The 22,301-nt window shown below is 34.5% G+C and overlaps 1 protein-coding gene and 1 pseudogene across 23 annotated transcripts in view; both read left to right on the forward strand.

Annotated features, from left to right (window-relative positions):
- The window catches only part of CCDC102B (coiled-coil domain containing 102B), a 372,905-nt gene that overhangs the window by 138,420 nt on the left and 212,184 nt on the right, over positions 1 to 22,301 (forward strand). For all 23 annotated transcript variants that reach the window (XR_010124190.1, XR_010124192.1, XR_010124194.1 and 20 more), the window contains one exon: positions 20,919 to 21,035. Coding sequence is in view for 18 of the 23 variants with exons in the window: in XM_063653804.1 (XP_063509874.1) it covers positions 20,919 to 21,035 (117 nt within the window). In the remaining 5 variants the exon portion in view is untranslated. The remainder of the gene's footprint in view (positions 1 to 20,918; positions 21,036 to 22,301) is intronic.
- Positions 12,373 to 12,883, forward strand: LOC129018709 (succinate dehydrogenase cytochrome b560 subunit, mitochondrial-like; annotated as a pseudogene).

The following is a 22,301-nucleotide window of genomic DNA, read 5'->3' on the forward strand; positions in this document are numbered from 1 at the left end:
AGATGCTTCTCAGATTTCTTTGCTTTGGAGAATCTAATTATTTTTACGTATACATTGACATCCGCTGCTTTCAGATATCAGATTGCAAAGCTAGAGGATATTATGGAGATCCCAAAGACCAACTATGACTGTTAATTTTATGTGACAGCTTGACTAGGCCATGTGATTAACATTTGAATCCATAGGCTGAGTAAAGTTGATTGCCCTCTCGAGGGCAAGTGGCACCCATCCAATCAGTCAAAGGTCCAAATAGAACAGAGCCGGAGCCTCCATAAGTAAGAGGGAACTCCGCCTGCCTGATTGCCTTTGAGCTTGGACATTGTTTTTTTTTTTTTTTTTTTTCTGACTTCAGATTGTAATTACACCATCAACCTGGGTCTCCAGTTTGCTACTTGCAGATCTTAGATCTGGGTGTATTTATAATCTCTTAACATACAGTTACAGATATAATGTCTCTAAATATATATAAATGTGTTTATATGTCCATATATGAATACACACACACGCGCGCACACACACACACATCCTATTGGTTCTGTTTCTCTGCAGAAGCTTGACTCGTGCACCAATCTTACTGAAAGAGCCACAACTTGACCTAAGTGTACTGGCTGCAATGCCAGCTTCTTCCCACTCATTTTTTTTCCTTCTTTTACTAGGTTTATTATTGGCAGTGAAACAGTTATGTGTGCTTCTAGTTTGTAATTTCAGATTTGAAATGAAACAGTCATCCCTTAGTATCTGTGGGGGATTGTTTCCAGGATCTTCTGCAGATACCAAAATCCACAGATGTTCAAGTCCCTTACATAAAATGGCATAGTGTTTTCGTATAACCTATGCACAGCCTCCCATATACTTACATCATATCTAGATTACTTATAATTCCTAATACACCATTGCTAGATTACTTATAATTCCTACACACCATTTCATTCATGTGGCGTCAACATAGCACTTTGCCACCTGGCAAATTCAAGTTTTGCTTTTCAGAACTCATAGAATTTTTTTTCTGAATATTTCTGATGTTAGATGGATTGAATCCATGGATGCAAAACTCATGGATATGGAAGTATATACTTTAACTTACTGTTTATATTGATTATTAGATTGACTTAAAATATTTTTATATGTATTGTAGAAAAGATATTGTGCTAATATAATGATACTTGATATTTGGTTGATTTATTTTTAATTTTGTTTTTGAACGAAACCATTTTTGATTATACAAAGGAGAAGAAGTGCAATTCCTCCTCTGTAGAGGCAGGTTCACAGTGAAGCTAAAAAGGTTTGAGTTTCAGGGCCCCTTTCTTATCCAGGCCTGTAACAGGACTATGACAGAAGTCCTAGCAGGATGTAAATATGATCACATGTGTTTTTGTGCAATTTTCATAAGATAATTGAAACACACTTGTTAATATCTCTGTCTGTTTCGACTCTGACTTTTCACCCAATATTCTTACTTCCTTCTCTGATTGACATGAAGGAGCTGTGGAAATATTTGTGATCTTGCCAAGTTGAAGTTGAGTTGAGACTACATACAGTTTGTAGATAGTGAAATATATTTTTGATTTGTTTCTTATGTATATGTAGTCAATATGAAAGTTCTCCCATTTCTGAAATGTACTTGATAATGCACCATACATTTAAATGAAAATTACATAAAATATACTTTTTTAAGAATACCTACATTGGTGGGATAGAAACTTCAAAGAGTGAATATTCCAAATAAGAAATAGAACTTTGTGTTGAAATTGTCAAAAAATGATCAACTTTTGGAAAAAGTCTGGAAAAAAGACTAAATGCTATCTATGAAAAATGATATTACTATATCACTCTCATACTAAAAGTTGATTATAGTATATAAAGCCAAAAAGCTAGGAAAAAGTTTTAGTTATTTTTAAATTATTACTAGAACTTTTATTATGTTTTCTAGATTTTTATTATGTTTTCTGTGATTTTTTTAATGGTATTTGTGAGCTCTCCAAAATTTGCGAATTGTTTTCTCATTTCAAATATTTACTTTTATTCCGAATTTTTCTTTATCCCCAAATTGTAAAAGAAAAAAAAAAATCTGACTCAATGAAACCTTTATTTATGGTCCTCTGCATTCCTTTAGGTTAACCCCAAGACTCCATTAGGTGGCCCTCTTCTTTATAGTGCTGTGACCCAGTGCACACATTGTGCTATAAGCACACACACTTAAAGTGTGTGTTTGCACTTCGGCACACATGTGATCATATTTACATTCTGCTAGGACCTCTGTCAACGTCCTGTTAGAGAACTAGACAAGAGAAGTGCCCTGAAACATTTTTAGCTTCACTGTGAACCCACCTGTGCAGAGGAGGAATTGTACTTCTTCTCCTTTGTAGAATCAAAAATGCTTCAGTTCAAAAATGAAAATAAAATCAAACAAATATCAGGTATCTTTATGTTAGCATAATACTTTTTCTTGTTTTTTTCTTTTTATTTTTGAGACGGAGTTCTGCTCTCGTTGCCCAAGCTGGAGTGCAGTGGTGCGATCTCGGCTCACTGGAACCTCCGTCTCCCGGGTTCAAGTGATTCTCCTGCCTCAGCCTCCCGAGTAGCTGGGACTACAGGCATGCACCACCACGCCCGATTAATTTTGTATTTTTAGTAGAGGCGGGGATTCTCCATGTTGGTTAGACTGATCTGGAACTCCCGACCTCAGGTGACCCGCCCGCCTCGGCCTCCCAAAGTGCAGGGATTACAGGCGTGAGCCACTGTGCCCGGCAGCATAATACCTTTTCTACAATACATATAAAAATTATTTTTAAGTTAACTTAATAATCAATATTAACAATAAGTTAAATAAGGTATACATATCCTCCATGAGTTTTCCATCTATGGAATCAATCAATCTCAGATCAGAAATATAAAAAAAAATTCCGTATGTTCTAAAAAGCAAAACTTCAATTTGCCAGGTGCAGAAGTGATTATACACACTTGTAATACATGCCTCTTTGCTTATAGGGTGTAATCACCCTGAGGAAAGAAACCATCTTTTTTTAATTTTTTATTGTTTATATATTTTTTAAGTCTTTGTGGGCTCCTGCTACCTCGGGATCTGACTCTTAGTAAGAAGTGATCAGCAGATACTTGAAGACAGTCTTAATGGGAGTACATAAAGAATGCTTTAGGACATGGGAAGGAAAGTTGCTGAGAATTAGCTCTGCTTATTTTATCCTATTCACTATTGCTCTGACTTTTGTTTTTTCTATATAAGTGGCTTTTGCTGCTTCTTTATGTTTGCACTGTTCACACGAAAAGACACAAAGTCCCTAAAAAGGAAAGTGAAGTTTTGTCAGTGATTTGGTTGCGGAGAATATTTGCACAGGTCAGACTCCTATTCCCAAAGATTTCAAGAATGTCATATGTGACGGGAGAGTTAGGGAATGTATTAACACATTTTAAGACACCCGGTTAGCAAAAGATTTTATAAGAAACAGTGTTTCCAAGAGTAATTTATTTGCATAAAAAGTAAGCAGCATCACATGTTCAAGCCCCATTGCAAGATTGATACACAGAGTTTGAGGTTAGGAAATTCGTCTTTGAACCACATACTCGATGTTAACTTATGAAATATGTAAAGAGGTGAGAGAGTAGGGTTTTTGACTCTTCCTAAGACAGGGCTGTCAATAAGACGAATTAAGAGGTGAAAGCTCTTGTTATGTTTTGGATCATTTGATTAAGAGTGCTCCAAGCAGAAGCTCTTTAAGATTTAAAATTTAGTTACAAGGCATAAATGCTGTAATCCTTCTGAATAAAACAACCTTTGTTCTTTACATATTTTAACAGATTTATTGAAATATAATTCTCATACCATACAATTCACCCACTTAAAATACAGTTAAGTGGCTTTTAATATATTTACAGAGTTGTATAACTAATACCATAATCAACTGTAGAATATTTTCATCAGTCCAAGAAGAACTCAGTGTTCATTAATAGTCACGTCTTCTTTCTCTCCAGCCCCAAGAGCCTGAGAATACCATTAACTAATTTTTTTGCTGTAGATTTGCCTATTCTGGGCATTTCATAAAAATGGAATTTTGTGACTTTCACTTTAGGTAGGTTTTCAGAGTTTCTGTAATCTGCTATGATAGCACTTTTTTCTGTCATAACTCAATAAAGAACATATACATGATGTTTTTTTGAAAACCAAATAGCTTATTTAAAAATATATTAAATGGGGTAATTTTCTCTTTCCCATAGGAAAAATTCAGGTGTGTTAGTCATGTCTGAGGCAAGAAACAAAAATTTTTAAATATTATTTTTCTCAAGTGAAAACTTCAGATTTGGCAGGAATACAGGCCACTTTCTCGTGTTTGGTAGAGAAGGAACGAGTGAGGAAAAAAATACATTTTAATTTCCAAGGCTTTGCAGAAATATAAGATCTTTCACTGTGACCATAGTTGGCACTATTTCTTTTTTTACTTGATAAAGTTAAAACACATACTTTAACTTCATAAAATACACCCAAACATGAACATTTTTCTTTAGTTTTATATTGCAGTAATTATTGTACAGCTTTAGGCAATATTTAATTAAGAAATAAATAATGTTAATTCTTTTAAAACTCTATTTTTTCTGTAGGAAAAATGTAAAACATGCTTTTCTTCCGAGTATCATTTTTTTTCTTCCCTTAAGAGACACAGTCTTGCTCTGTTGCTCGCGCTGGAGTGCAGTGGCACAATCCTAGCTCACTGAAGCTTTAAACTCCCTGGCTCGAGTGATCCTCCCGCCTCAGCCTCTAGGTTAGCTAAGACTACAGGCATGCACCACCACAACTGGCTAATTTATAATTTTTAAAATTTTTGGAAAAGGGGTTTTCTCACTTTGTTACCCAGGCTGGTCTCCAACTCCTGGCCTCTAGTGATCTTCCCACATTGGCTTCCCAAAATGATGGGATTAAGGGTGTGAGCCACTGTGCACAGCCCCACTAACTTTCATATCCTATTATTTCAACTTCTGTATTAGCTGAAGGACTCAGGGTCGTGGAGCAGGAAGAGAGAGGGAGCTTATAGAATAATCTATGAAGTTTAAAATGTAAGTGATCAATTAAAATGGTATCACTTTCAAATATATATCTTGAAGATGTTTCTATATGGCATTTTCCTAAAATCACAATAATGATTTATTTATTTTATAGCTATGATTGATTTAAATATTATGGATGAAAATAAAGAACTTTATATGTGTTTTTTATATATACACATATATTGTGTATGTATATATGCATGAATGCACACATTTATACACACACTTATACAGCATATACACACATACAGTATATATATACACACATATACAGTATATATAATGATCCTTTCTTTATTTTTTCTCTATTTTCTTTTAAATAATGACATGTATATATGAACACAAAGCATTTATATAATTTATATCTATTATTCTACATTAAAAAAATTATTGTAGACTTAATTTTTGCATATACATTTTTGCTTTCTTTCATGATCCACTTACCTTGTATCACTCACTGCAGATTCCTTTATCTTCCTAATGCTCAATACAAAACCATATGCCAATATCTATGAATAACTATATACTTATATACTCATAGTATATGTGTACATATAACTAAAGACAAATGTGTACAGATACCTATAGTATTTTGTAATTTTCATGTACTGGATCACATGAATGGTTTTCTTACTCAACATCTCATGGCCAAAAGTCCAAGGAAACTAGTGACATTGAATGGCTTCAGAAGGTTTCACAATGTGATGATTCCACAATTTATTGAATTATTTTCCTAATGGTACACACTATCCTTTTTTTCCGTCTTTTGTCCCTGTGCACAATTTTTCAGTAAACAACTTTGTGCATGTATCATTACACTCTGAAGTTTTTATTTTTAGTCTTTTTTTTTTTTTTCTATACCTCAGTTTAAGGTATAGAATGAATGCCCTCATGCTAATCCACTTCAGGAAATCTAATCTCAGGTTTTGACTTAATCTATCTGGGATTCTCCCCACTGTCCTCAGGAAGATGTCTCAATTCTGGAGAGAAACATATTGCCATAAACCTGAAGACATGTAATCACTTTTGTTACCTGTGATGTCTGCACATGGTGTGCCCCCGCCAGGCAACCACTGATCTATTTTCTGTCACCATAGATTAGTTTGCGTTTTTAGAATTGTATAAAAATGGAATCCTACAGTGTTTACTTTTTTCTTCTATCTTCTGTTACTTAGCATACCTGCATAGAGATTCGTCATTGATGTGCATATCAAATTGTCTTTTTTTCTCTGGCTGTTAACACTTTTTTCTTGATCACTGGTTTAAGCAATTTGAATGTAATGTACATTGATATGATCTTCCTATTTCTTGTGCTTGGAATTTGTTGAAATTTTTGGATCTTCAGGTTTCTACTTTTTATTATATTTGGAACATTTCTGGTCATTATATTTTTCAAATATTTAACTTCCCCTCCTCTTTGCCAGGAACTCTATTTACAGTATAGTAGGTGGCTTGAAGTTGTTCTACCATCTGTCCATTGGCAGTCATTGAGGTCTCACTAGGGTGGGCTATTGGAAAAGTACTGGAGGATGTTAGGGAGTTTTGATCAATGGGTTGTATCCATCACTTTGAGGTATGCCTCAGTTTTCCAATGTTATTCTCTGTGATTTGGCCATCTATCTTTGCTAACTGGCACCCATTGAAGTAAGATTTCTACCTTGCCACAGAGAAAGGGAGAAATAGGATCGCTATCTTTTGTAATACATACATTTTAAGGAGATGGCTTTCAGATCTTTGGAATAAATACATCTGGGATATAAAACTGTCAAGAAGATGGGAAAATATTTATTCCTTAAAGGGGCAGAGAAATAACTGGCAAGTTTTTGTTTTTCTTTTTAAAAATACATGCTCCAAGAAAAGGGAAGTCAGGGGCTATAGTCACAAGTAAATCTGTCTGAAGTTTTGTCAAGCTAAGAGGAACATTACGGTTTTTTTTGACAACTACCATGCTTATTTTATCACTTGTGCTTTTTTTCTGGAGCAGTTTAAATGTTTTTTTTTTTTTTGTCTGCACTATGTATCATATTTTTCTATTAATTTGCATGACATATAAGTTTTGACTGGATGGTTGTCATTATGAATTTTACCTTGTTGGGTGCTAAATATTTTCATCTTTTTATAATTATTCTTAACCTTTGTTCTGAGTCCTAATTCCACTACCTGGAAACATCTTTCATGTCTTGAAGATTTTAAGTCTTGTTAGATGATACCAGAGTAGCCTTTAGCCTTGGGCTATCTTACCTACTGAGTACTGAGAAAAAACCGTTTGGATGGAGTACTTTACCTAATGGACTGTGAATTATGAGGTTTTCCACTCTGGCTGTTGAGAACAGGGATGATTATTACTGTCCTTGTGTGAATCCTAGAGGTTGTTACTTTTAATTCTTTCAGATGTTAGTTTTCTTACAAGTATGCACTGATCACCACCCTGCTGAATACTCTGTGGGCCCCCAGGGTTCTCTCTCTGATGGTGCTCATCTTGGGGAGCACTTTGCTAGACATTTTATTTGAAGACTATGACTAAGAAATAAAATTATTTGTTGTGATTCAGTATCTGAAGCTGTTAGAAATAAATAACTCAAAATTTAAGGGAAAATCAGCCATATTTTTAGATTAAAAATGGAATAATAGAAAGCGATTGATTTGTAAAGGAGCTAGGTATTTGCCAATAATTTTAGAAAATAACTTCTTTCTACTGATTGAAGAAATTTATATAATCATCTCTCTCTAAATGTATATGTTATAGATTGATAAACAATCACATAAAGAACCACACATCATCTTGTATTTCCTTATTAGATATTTTATCTGAAATATATGCTAGATAACTTCTTGATAAAATACAAATTACATTTCTCAGATCAATATTCTGTGCAAGTCATAATGAATTATCTATTGACCATGTGATATCCTTTGTAACCTTGTGGATATTTCTGTTAAGAAAAATAAATAATTATTTGGGACTCTAATTGGCTTTTTCCTGGCCTTTCAGTGACTCTGTGGACAAAAATCAGCCATCAGCTAAAATGTGTAACCTTGGATTGTTGAAACAGGCACTGAACCTTCACTTTAATGCAACTGAATTAGGTATTACAAAATAGCAGTACTGATTTAAAACAACCATTTGAATCGTTTATAATAGACACAATAAGGATGTATTACTTTTCATATTTTTTATTTATAAAAATTTTATGATTCAGTAGTTCAACTCTTAGATGAACTACCATCCATATTCATCTGCACCCCCACAACCATATATAGAAGCAAAAAGTTAGCCTCCTATTACATGTATGTTACAACGTTCTATGTCAAAGAGTAATAATGTCTTCAAGAGATGACAGGTTCTGTTGGTGAATTACTAACAGGCAAAAAGACTTTAGAGTAATAGATCTTGCTCTTTAAGATAAACCAGAAATCTTTATGCTGGGCTGCTCTCCAAGTATGCCTATAAATAGAGAGTGGGCATGGAGTTTACTTTTTAAAATGTTTTATTATGGAAAACTTTGACTATATACAAAAATAGAAAGAATACTATAATGAACCCCAACATTTCCATCAGCCATATTTAATCATTTTAATCTCATGAACAGTACTTTTTGTCCATATTATTCCCATCCTCATGTCTACCCTACATTATTCTGTCTGGAAGTATTACAGCATGTATCTCAAAACATAGACTTACTGATCACTAAATATAACAATAACATTTTAAACCTAAAAAATTAAAAATAATTTGCTAATATTAAATATTTAGTGTTCAAATTTTCAATTTACGAAGAAATACGATTTTTAAATTATTTACTTTATTTGAATCGGAAATCAAATAAAGGGCAGACATCTTGATTCGATATATATTTTAAAGTGTGTTTATATATATATTTATATCTATTTCTCCTTTTTCTCTTTTAATAATTTATTCATTAAAAAAACTAGATCATTTATCCTGTAGAGTTTTAATTTGCAATACCCTATACTGCAGTATTGTTTGCTATTTTACTCTATCCTCTGTGTCTCCTACAAAATGAAAGTCGTATTTAAAGGGTTTGGTTTGAATCAATTTCAAGACTTTTTCATAGAAATGTGTCAGTGTGTTTCCCTATTAGGAAGCACATGATATATGATTGTGTCTCATTGTGGTATTAGCAGACTGATACTCATTGCCTAGAACCATAGATGAATCAGGAGTTGCAAAGCTATAATTTTCCAGCTCAATTATTTCTGCCCAAGTTGTTATTTGGAATATTTAAATAAAGAGAACTTCATCTCATATAATATATTGTTCATTTAAATAAGTCAGGACACATAATAAATTTACATTCCCCCAACCCCACAATTTCTTTAACCAAGTAATAAAATAATGAATTGCATCACTACCATTCTTCAATGTTGATCAAATTTGATAAATTTATCTTTTTTTAGTATCAATATTAAGACATGGATTTAAACTTATTGGACATGTTTCAATCTACTACTCTATTATCCTTACTGATATTCAAAAGCTACCACATTTAGAACGCAGGAACCTCTTTATATTGTCTATTGAGTACAATTAACGTATTAGTAATAACACATCAATTTTTTATAGGTTTCTAACTTCATAGAGTGACAAGATATACTGGAATCATCCTGTTTCAGACCTGGATAAATCAATTTATTTAGAGTCCAGGGTTCTTTCAGCGGGAAATATCTTAAGATCACAATCTGTGCATACATATGTGCATTGCTACTGAGATGGTCATTATTTCTAGGGCATTTCAGTGGAAAGACTTGCAAACATTGTAAATATGTTGAATTATTTTTGCCTGTCTTTATTCGTCATAGTTTCTGAAACCCTTTTTAATCTATCTTCATTACTTTTGGATTTTAGCATTTTATTTCTTTTCATCTTTCCTCAAGGAATCATCTGTTGCATTAATTTGCTCTTCTGTTCCTTCTAGTTTATTCTGAAACAATTTTTGGTTTCCTATATTTTCTATTCTTTCAATATAGAAGAGACAGAAAAGTACAAAGAAGAAAACAAGAAGGGTCACCCAGATAGAAGCATACTGAGATTTTTGTGTACAGTCAGCTCATTTAAAATACTGATATTGGGATCCTACTGCTGCCTGCTTTTTCATTTTTCATGAAAATTAAACCTGACCTGAAGTGTAATGATTTTTTCTTTTATTTCTAATTCTTTCCTGGGTACTGTTATATTGTTCTAATTCCTGGTTTTCCTGCATCATATTATTTATTGCTTTAGTAATTTTGTTTCGAATGCATTAAAAATTTGTTCTGTTTTTCTTTTTCTATAGTGGCATATATCTTCCACTACTTCATTGTCAGTAGCATACTTTCACTATCTTTAAAACATTATTTTTATCCTTCTGTCCTTAAAAAGATCATATATGATTCAACTATCATTGTCTTCTGTTGCTCATTATTGCATGAATTAATTTTTGTACTGATAATAAAAAGATACTGAATCTAGAAACATTTTCTGGCTTCACTGCTCCAGAACTGACTATTCTTAATATTTTCATGAAATGTCCAAAATATTCCTTGTTCTTTCCAAATATTCCTTGTTCTCTCCAAAAATGCCTGGCTCTGCCCCGTACCCGACTTTTATCTGGATTATTTCTTTTCTCTGCTTGTATTGCCACTATTCCCATCAATATGAATTCTATTATCAGTATTCTCCTCTCAGTAGAGGGTGTGTTTTTGAAGGAAGCTTTGTGTTTTCTGTTTTGCTTTGTTTTGTTTATGAGAGTATACAGGATTAAAATTGTCCTAGTTCTTTAGACTTTACCACAAGCCTCTTCCATTCACTCACAAATCAGGTTGTGTGAAAACGTGTGAACGCTCCTAGTTTTATTTACTGTTTTCACGTTGGCCTGACACACTTGCCAAAGCATGACTGTTGCCAACTTAAGGGTTCTCATATTCTCACGTCCTGTTCCTTTTCTTATATTTTCACAAATAGATGCCGATCTTCTGCAATTCATGAAGTGTCAGTAGATTTTCTTAACCTACTTGTATCTTAGGGTTCATAGGGATAACTTTTCACCTCATTTTGTTATAGGCATCTACAATTTTGATTTTGTTAAGTTCACTGCTCCGACTGGTTTTATGGAGAGATTTGCAGACTTCAGACTAATTACCATCATCATACCACTGTCATCCCCCTATAATTCCTCACAGGAATAGGTATATATTTTTTAATTCCAGATTCACAACTTCCATATATGGTTATTCATAAATTAATCTGCCTAACGAAGTACTTTGCAAGCAAGTTTTCCTCTCCTATATTACGTTCCATCCACTTTTCAAATGAAGGGCATACTCGTCTCTTTTTCTTAGTATTATTCTGAAGCATTTTGCCAGAGTGGAAAAACACTTGGGAGTATTTAACAGAGAGATATGTTGAAATATTGTTGAGAAATAAACTAATCAATGGGTCACAAACCTTTGACATTTCAGGTGGTTTCTAATTTCCTCTTTAGAAGAATATCAGAATATGATCTACCAGACTGGTCAGTTTATAAATAATTACAAATAAATTTTGATATTAGTTAAAAATGTGGCTTTGCCATATATTTAGAAGGATATTTAATAAAACACAACAACTCTAGTAAACTAAAACTTCTTCCATGTCTATCTAACATGTGTGATCAATTTTCTTAATGCCTACATTAACAAAAGAATGATAATTCTTATCTCATTCTATCAGTAAGTAATTTCATCCATGGACACACAAATTAATTGAAAAAAAAGTTAATCTATCTCATTAAGAGATGCATTTCTAGTAAAAGATTAGTTTACATTTAATAATTATCAAAATACTTGTTTATTTTTAAGCAATTGTGTACACATAACAATTATTAGGTTAATTCATCCCAAAAGAAACTTTTTAAAATATTTGGGGGGTTATAGTAATAATAGATACATACATACTTTATACCCACTTCTTGTTTATTTTTAAGCAATTGTGTACACATAACAATTATTAGGTTAATTCATCCCAAAAGAAACTTTTTAAAATATTTGGGGGGTTATAGTAATAATAGATACATACATACTTTATACCCACATTTTTATGGCATATTACAGAGTAAAAGCTTTCTCAAGTATAAACATTTCACATGTCATGGTATGATAATCTGGAGGCAATGGGATAATAAAAATTGAAGGAATAAAATAACAATATAAAATTGTAAGTAGATGTTAGCAAATATCACATTTCTATGTTTTTAAGATATCATTGCTTACAGTAAAGTGTGATATAATCATTCTATTTAAAATGTCAACATGTAGACTTTTGTCCAGGCCGGACGCAAGATGGTTGTACTCTTGCAAAGACATGTTGGCTGTCCTTGCCTCAGAGCCCAATTTAGCCCCCTGGTCTGTATCAGAAAAGCTGCTCCTTTGGGAACCTCAGTTAAAAAAGAGATGGAGCGGTTCTGGAATAAGAACATAGATTCAAACCGCCCTTTATCTTCCCATAGCACTGTCTACAGTTGGCCTCTTCCCATGGCGACGTCCATGTGCCACCGTGGCTCTGGTATTGCTTTGAGTGCACAGGTCTGTCTTTTTGGTATGTCGGTGCTTTTGCTCCCTGGGAACTTTGAGTCTTATTTGAAACTTGTGAAGTCCCTGTGTCTGGGGCCAGCACTGATCCACCACAGCTAAGTTTGCAGTCCTCTTCCCTCTCATGTATCACACCTGGAGTGGGATCTCACACTTGATGTGGTACCTGGGAATAGCCTTGAAGATTCCACAGCTACATCAGTCTAGAATGGTTGTCTTGGTTCTTACTGTGTTGTCGTCTGTAGGGCTGGCAGCCATGTGAAGAGCTGACGTTCCCAGCGTCATCTTTCCACACACTATTAAGTTCACCTACCCTCCCATTTGTCACTCTTATCTCCAGTCTGGACAAAGTTCTCCTGATTTATTTAGATCCTTTTGGGCTTTCAGATCCCCTGGAGCTAGTAGCAGTAGATCATAGTAGTGGAAAAGGGTCCAGTTTTCCCCTTGTTTCTTTTCTTTTTTCTTTTTTTTTTTTTTTGAGCCGGAGTCTCGCTCTGTCGCCCAGGCTGGAGTGCAGTGGCGCGATCTCAGCTCACTGCAAGCTCCTCCTCCCGGGTTCACACCATTCTCCTGCCTCAGCCTCCCAAGTAGCTGGGACTACAGGTGCCTACCACCATGCCCGGCTAATACTTTTTGTATTTTTAGTAGAGACGGGGTTTCACCATGTTAGCCAGGATGGTCTCGATCTCCTGACCTCGTGATCCGCCCGTCTCAGCCTCCCAAAGTGCTGGGATTACAGGCGTGAGCCACCAAGCCCGGCCTTCCGCTTGTTTCTAAATATGGAGTGGCTGCAAAATCTTCCCTTTTCCTGCCCACAGCTTGCCTGCTCTGGGAATAGAAGCACTTATTTTCTCTCCATATTGGGCTCTGATTTGTGCTGTGGGTCAGCTTTTGGCTCCTTCTCCCTGAGACAGTGGAAACTGCCAGCTCTGTGGCCTCCGTCCTGGGGGCTGGGGGTGAGACTTTTGGTGCCACTGCCTGTGGGTTGCTGGTCTAAAGGACAATTCTGTTCATTGGCCAGAACCCAGGCCTTTAACACCGACACAGCGTTATTGACAGAAGAGAGACGAGGGAGTGGAAGGGAATTAATCTATCCCAGCTGGAGGGAGATAAAGAGGGCTAGTTGGCCGGGCGCAGTGACTCACGCCTGTAATCCCAGCACTTTGGGAGGCTGAGGCGGGCGGATCACAAGGTCAGAAGATCGAGACCATCCTGGCTAACACGGTGAAACCCTGTTTCTACTAAAAATACAAACAAATTATCCAGGCGTGGTGGTGGGCGCCTGTAGTCCCAGCTACTCGTCAGGCTGAGGCAGGAGAATGACGTGAACCCGGGAGGTGGAGCTTGCAGTGAGCCGAGGTCGTGCCGCCGCACTCCATCCTGGGGCGAGAGAGTGAGACTCCGTCTCAAAAAAAAAAAAAAAAAAAAAAAAAGGCTAGTTAGTTCTTGGAGCTGCTGTTTTGGGGAGAAAATATATAGCTTCTGACGCAAGAGGAAAATCCAGACAATTATCATTGAGCATATTATTTCTCAATGATATTTCTTCTTACTGCATTTCCAGAAAAACAAACTTCTTAATTTAATGCTTCCAAGTCCATATACCATTTTTTTCTAAAACTCAGTTAAAATACTCATTTTATAAAAAGTAAATATTTAAAATCCACTAAAAATTTTATTTTTGAGTTTAAATAAATAAACCATTTTAACAAAAACTTTAAAAATTAAAAAATACATCAGCAAGAGAACAAAAGACCACTGAGATAAGTCATTTGACATCCTTATTTTGACTTGAAAAATACAATACTTTTTTATTTGTTAAAGCTAAACATAATTCAATGTATTTTCTACCATTCTCTAAGGTTAAGGGAGGGAATTAAGTAAAATCTACTTTAAGGGATTTTGGCTAAATTTTTTGAAGCAACGATCTAAGGCATAAAATGCTTCTCTGTGGCTTATCTGCCCGTTTGAAGACTTCTCTGTGCATTGATAAATAATACATATTATTTGGAATCTTAACCTTGCTGTCACATATATTTCTGAGCCCACTGCATTTGAGTCTACTCTTTGGACACATTTCCTTCTTACGTTCCTCACCTTTCATAAGAATATATTGCTACCAAACCTGACTAACTATAAAATACTTGCTCATATACCCTTATGCTAATTGATATTCAATACTTATCCCAAGAACCACATTAAAAATGTGTGTATCAACATGAAGGCAATGGGGAGAGCTAATAAAATGTATTGACCAAGGTCAATCTGATCACAATTTCAAAAAATGACTCAAACTTAGTGTGAAGAAGAGATTTGGGGGGTAAGCATGATGAGGAAACTGTTATGAGCCTGTTACAATAATCTAGGTAGAAGTATTCACGTGTCCTGAGCTTGGTGATGGAGGAGGTATGTGGATAGCTGAGAAATATTCAGGTGAAGGAAGTGACAATGATTGATGATTAAACGGATGTTGCAAATGCCTGAAGACACAGGGGAGGTGACAGAGAAGGAGAAGTTAAAGATTTCTGACCTTATCAGCCAGGCGGCCATTCACCAAGAGAACACAGCAACAAGAAGAAAAACGTGAGGGAAAAAGACAGTGAATTTGGTCCTGAATATGTTGAGGTTGAGTTGGAAGTGTTTGGTAGGATTTTGGATTTATGAATGTAGAAAGGAAAGTTGAACAATGAGCAGAGAGATGATGGCTTAAGCCATGACAGTAGATGGGATGACTGTGGGTTGGGGCATTGAGGATTGGCACCAAGCAAGACATAGAAAAGGGAAAACTGCACAGAAATCCAAGCAGGAGGGAAGCAGGAAAACCATTCTTTGCATAAGCCCAAGGAAGAGAGTCTTTGAACAAGGGCATTGTCAACTGTGTATAATTCTGCCAAGGAGTCAAGTAAGGGCAGAACTGAATATTGTGTGGTGGAAAGTATGAGGAATGCTGGTAGCAGAAGCGAGCGAGAAAGGTAAGTGCAGCAACTCTTTCAAGGCACTTGATGGTAAGAGGAAACAAAGAACTTGAGTGGAAGCTCCAAGACTGGATAAAAGATTATCCTTTTTGTAAATCTGTTTAAGTTCGTTGTAGATTCTGGATATTAGAAGTCTGTCAGATGGATAGATTGCAAAAATTTTCTCCCATTCTGTAGGTTGCCTATTCACTCTGATGATAGTTTATTTTGCTGTTCAGAAGCTCTTTAGTTTAATTAGGTCCGATTTGTCAATTTTGGTTTTCGTTGCAATTGCTTTTGGGGTTTTATTCATGAAGTCTTTTCCCATGCCTATGTCCTGAATGGTATTGCCCAGGTTTTCTTCTAGGTTTTTTATGGTTTTAGGTTTTATGTTTTTAAGTCTTTAATCCATCTTGAGCTAATTCTTGTGTAAGGTGTAAGGAAAGGGTCTAGTTTCAGTTTTCTGCATATGGATAGCCAGTTTTCCCAGCACTATTTATTAAATAGGAAATCCTTTCCCAATTGCTGGTTTTTGTCAGGTTTGTCGAAGATCAGATGGTTGTAGATGTGTGGCGTTATTTCTGAGACCTCTGGAAACCATAATTCTCAGCAAACTAACACAGGAACAGAAAACCAAACACCACTTGTTCTCACTCATAAGTGGGACTTGAACAATGAGAACACATAGACACAGGGACGGGAACATCACACACCGGAGCCTGTCAGGGGGTGGGTGGGGGGAAAGGGGAGTGAGAGCATTAGGACAAATGCATGCAGGGCTTAAAACCTAGATGACGGGTTGATAGGTTCAGCAAACCACCATGAAACATGTATACCTATGTAACAAACCTGCACATTCTGCACATGTATCCCAGAACTTAAAGTATAATCATAATATTAATAGAGAAAAGATTATCCTTCGACCCTTGATCTCCCACACTCCCTCATCCCCAACCTAAATGGAAAATATTGAGCAATTAAATGTTAATGGGGAAGAAACCAAGAAAATTTCAAGATACACGAGAGAAACAACTCTTAGAATGAGTTTGCCAAGTACCCTAAAGGTATGAAATTCTAAGTACAACTGAAATGATTAGACTTTGACTTTAGAAGAGATATTTTAGAAGGGATGTCTCTGTGGAGACATGCAAATTTGTATATTTCATCACAGGAAGTAGGAGGTCCTTAGCTCCTATTTCTCTATGAAAGAAGTTGAAAGATCATTTGTTGAAAGTTATGGGAGAAATGGTAGATTTGGTGTTCGGGGAGATTGAATAATTCTACTTGGTTCATAATATTGACTTAAATATTTGGTGCATGATTTCACAAATAGCAGAACTTTGGAGTCTGCATTAACTACTTAATCCTTTTAGATCATTTTGAAGGTTAAAATGTGAGGCAAAATGACAATAGGATGTGTTACTTTTTTGCCTTTTTGTAATTATTTTTCTTTTTCTACCTTATATGAATAAGAAAACACTTTACGTTACACAACACTTTTGTTTCTTAGACATCATCTTCAGTTTTTTCCATTCCATGCTTATCTGAATATAGAATACATATTTATATATAGTACTGATAATTTTCCAGAAGTGAATTATAGCAGGTATTTCTGAGATCGAGGATATGGCAAATTGCCTGGTTTAAATTTTCATAAACACTGCAGTACAAACAGAGGATTTTTAAACAGTGATTTTGGAGTTATATTATGGTAAAAACACAGGAAAAAAAGAAGGCTTACCAGAGAATATACTAAATAAATATTAAATAAAAGGACAGGAACTTGGAAAATGCTTTGTAATGCTGAGTAATTCACCTTATAGAGTATTTTCTATTTCTGTCACTTTCAACTTAATGAATGTGGTATATCAGTTGTGGATGACATTCATAATTCCACTAAATTAATCATTGTTAGCATCTGTAAGTCCACTGCTTTAAAGTTTTCAGCCGCTAAATAGATTTTCATTACAAATCCATTAATCTAAACCTAAAGTTGAAGAGGCAAGTGACAAAATTAAGGTTATTTTGAGTCCAAAGTATAATTTTAAAATGTTCAAAGTAATTCTGTTTTTAAAGGAGAAAGTATAGTTGTTTAATTAATCTGTTCATCAATTTTCCCTGCTATATTGTTTTAATGGCTTTAGTTGTATAATATTTTATTTATTACTTATTATTTTTATTTATTTTTTTACTCCTCCATGCCTAGAGTATACAAGTAACAGTGAGGAAGCCAGAAGGTCTGGAGTAGCATAAGGACCAGGAGTAGGAGATGAGGGCTGAGGAGTTATCGGATCATGTGGATAATAAGGACTTTGATTTATATAATAAGTTGACTGAGAAGCTACTGAATAAAATTGAGCAGGAGAGTTTCATGATCTGAATTGCTTTTTAAAAAGCTTTATTTGGTTGCTATCTTGAGAAAGGAAGTATGAGGCTACATGCAGAAGCAGGAAGAATGGAGGCTACTGAAATAACTGAAGTAATAGATCATGGTTTTTGATCAGAATAATGGTGGAAATGGAGAGAAGTAACTGGATTTACTATGTATTCTGAAGGGCAAGCTGATTTAGTTAGCTTTAGTTTGGATGTGGCATGTGAGAGAAATAAAGAACATATTCAATAATTTTGGGAAGGATGGTATTGCTATTTACTGAGGTGACAAAGACTGACAGAGAAACAGTTTTGAGGGAGAAGTTCTGAATTTGGCTTTCCAGTGTGTTAAGTTTGGGATACCCTTTAGAGGTGTTGAGTAGGAAGTTGGACATGTGCATTCAAAGTTCAGTGGAGAACTAGAGGCTGGAGACAGACACTTAAAAATTGCCAGCATTTCAATTAGCACAAATGAGGTAGGTGCAGGGGAACTGTCCAGTGGAGTAGATCAGAAACACAACAGGCACTGGGACCAAACTTCAGTACACTCCAGTATTAAACTCTACTTCCCAAATCAATTTTTTTCTGAACGTATTTAAAAAATTTCCTAGAGGATTATATTTTATTATTTAAATTTTTGAATTTGCTGTGTCCTTAATTTATGAGTGTAATATATTCTTATATTTTTGTTGAAGATAGTGATTACAGTAGTTTTTTTAAACTAATATTATCTTTTATATCTTACATTGGATCCAATTATTTCTCTCCATTTCCACCATTATTCTGATCAAAAACCACCATGATCTCTTACTTCAGTTATTTTAAGAGCCTCCGTCCTTTCTCCTTTTCCATGTGACCTCCCTTTTCTTCTGTTTTTTCTTTCTCCTATAGACATTCTGTTTCTTAATCTCAGCCTTGACTATTCCTGTTTTTCTTGTTTTGTTTTGTTTTTCTGCCACTCTTGTATCCTTCGCATGCACAGAGATCTTTGATTTTTCCACTCACAATGATGAATGATATGGATTTATTTGAGGTATTTGGTGTGGGTTTCCTTTGCTGTTGTTTATAAAAACTTGCTTTCCTGCCTCCTCTCTCTTTTGAGTGGTACAGTTCATTGAGAGTTCTGTTGACAATTGAAGAGTTTATTATTGGATTTAACTCACTGTAGTTTAATGACAAGATTTCAGAAGTTAAACGGAGGCATTCAATCACTGAAATGAATTCGATATTCTTTTGGTGAATCTAAACCAAAACTGGTTGCTTTCATTTTTCTTCTACTGTCCTCTGTTTTATTTAGCAAAGTAATTTATATTCTTTTGGCCAGGGACTAATGCCACATTGTCTGTTTAACTTCCATGATAGTGAGCTGGACTTGCATACTCAGACTTTCAAATAACTCTGTGATATTATCTATTGTCCTCGTCCTTGTCTTCTGTGTGTTCTCTTTATGTTACCAGCTCTGAACATGGAGTCTCTCTGTAGTGTGTTGGGAAATCAGGCTTCTACCATTATTGTAGTTGATTTCTAGTATACTTGGACTATGACATTTTCTGCTGTTTCCTTTACTACCTCTTGCTATCAGTTTATTGCGTTTTAGACAATTATTTCAATGGCCTTTAGGTTTATAATTATAGATGCAATAATGGTTTAACACTCAGGTAATGCATTTGGCAGGAACTTTCTTAAAATTTGCTTCCTCCAGTTATTATCTTTGTGAATTTAGAAAAGTTACTTAAGTCTCTTAACAACATGGTTCCCTTTTCTGTAGAGGAGGGGTAATGATAACAATACCTAACAAATAGGATTACTGTTAGCATTAACTAAGGCAATATATATCAAGTTCAGTTCCTGGGGACTAGTACATGCTTAATATTATTATTATTAATAACAACATTATGAGTACTACTTTTGTATTTTTAAACAGATAGTATAACATTAGTTTTTGTATTTTAATTTGTTACAAGTTGCATACATATTATGGATGATGGAAACATTTATCTACATAGCTTAAAATATATGTCAATACAACAAAACATAGCTTAAAATATATGTCAATACAACAAAAACAACATATATGTGTGCAACTACACATTTTATGTATTTATCAAATTTCACGATTCTGCTGAAAATTTTTAATTTCAAGAACAGCTGTGGGAAAATAATCATTGTTTGCATTTGTAGGACTTTTCTCACCTTTCTGTTTTTTTTCTGCAGTCATTTTCTCTGGGAATTTATTGGCAGCTTTTATGGATGTTCTTCATGTATTTTATCAGCCCAAGCAATGTGTGTGTGTGTGTGTGTGTGTGTGTATATATATATATATACTTTATATATATAAATATACTTTATATATATAAATATACTTATATATAAATATACTTTATGTATAATATATATTTATATTTATATATTATTATATATATTTACATATATTATATATTATATTATATTAATAATATTATATATTACATTATATATAATATATTATATATAATGTATTTATATATTTATTTATATATTTTATATATATATACTTTTTTCCATTGCCCAAGTTTGTCTCTGTTACAATTAATATACTATTAATGCTTTATAGAAAATAGACATAAAAAGGATTACAAAGAATACTGAGGTACTAATATTCAGGATGAAAAGATGAGGGTTAATTGGTTAGTTTAGAAACCAGTTGGTCAATTGTTTCAGAGTTTGTGGAGGTAACTGAGTTCTGCCTATTTTTCAACTGATAAATTGGGATTTATGGCGATTTGCTGATTTTTTTTTACAGGTTAGCATTTTTTAACTACAGGTATAACAATAAACGGTTCAACCACAATCATTACATCATCAGCAACAAGCCTGCCAGAATCCACATAGGAAAAAAGCAAAACAACACTAAAGCTAAATGAAGGACTAATGTGGATTATCTTGTAACCACCCTATATAGCATCCTGTGATTGTAATTTCAGCTTTCTTTTTCAGTTTGACATTCTTCTTGGTCAGCATAATGATGAAATGGAAGAACTGTCAGACAATATAAAGGAAGAATCCAAATCTCAAAACAGCAAAGACAGAGTGATTTGTGAGTTAAGAGCAGAGGTAAGACATTGGGTAAAGAGTACCATATATATTAAAAACATAACTGGCTGTTGTTAAATGCCATACTATTTTAAGTAGGGTAATGGACGTGCCTTTGGTTACTTTATGAAAGTGAACGCTGCTGCTAATGTAATCAGCTTATATGTGATTTAAAAGGCTGGAATGACATTGGCGCATAACTAGATCTGAAGTATTTGAATATTACAAAGATGAAATATTTGACTATGAAACTTTCTTGTGGCCAATACAAGTCTTACTGTGCATAAATATTTTTTAAAAGTTCAACCAGCTGCTGGATCCTGTGTGTTCATTTACTTTCAGAACCAATGACATACAAGATATGTGTCATGCGATTTCTGGTGGAATTACCATTGCTATTGGAAGCTCACAACAGTGAGAGATAAAATAAATTCACTTTTGTTATACTTAATTCGTTTCTTAGGTACACCAAGTAGTGAAAACACATATTTTTCCACTCCTGCCACCGCCAACAATAAATGAATTTTCGCAAATGTGTAGACACTGTTCTGTAGGTAAAAACAGAATTATTGTCCTTGTAGAAAGGAGAAGGGATTGAATTATTTGTACTTCATAGAAAATAGCATGATGGCATTAAAAATGGAAAATCACAAATTATTTTGTCTTGGAACAGATAATTCTGGGAAAATGTCTTGGAAACAAATGTGTAAGAGCAATTTACGGACTGAAGTGAATTTAATGCAACTGTAGGCTGGTAGAAAACTGATTTGTATTAGGTTTTCTTCCTTATATAACTCTTCAAATTCTGAACTGACATCAGAGTATATTTACATCAGATGAATATAGTGCAATGGGAAATATACAGATTTTGGAGCTAGAAATATACAGATTTTGGAGCTAGAAATATACAGATTTTGGAGCTAGAAATCAGCTCCTGATCACTTTATTCTGGTCAACTCCGTAAGCCTCTCTGAGTGTCAGTCTCCAGATTAAAATAATAGTAATAATAATATTAATAATAGTCATGAAATAGGATTTTGGAAAATGGATATACTGCAAGGGAACAGTTTTCTGAGACAGAGTGCTCTAGTATTGGAACTTACAGCTAAGCTGCTTAGGAGAATTATATCCTCCCTGTGTTCCTCCTCATCGCATCAGTGCCATCCCTGGACCTCTCTTCTATGAGTCCTAAAAGGGGTGTGGGGGTGAGACGGCATGTTTCAAGAGGTTCATTATGAGAAAGGCTGAACTGTTGAATACAAGTCTTCCTAAGTCAAAGGGAAAAAT

The sequence above is a fragment of the Pongo pygmaeus genome, chromosome 17 (genome assembly GCF_028885625.2).
Source record: "Pongo pygmaeus isolate AG05252 chromosome 17, NHGRI_mPonPyg2-v2.0_pri, whole genome shotgun sequence".
NCBI lineage: Eukaryota > Metazoa > Chordata > Mammalia > Primates > Hominidae > Pongo > Pongo pygmaeus.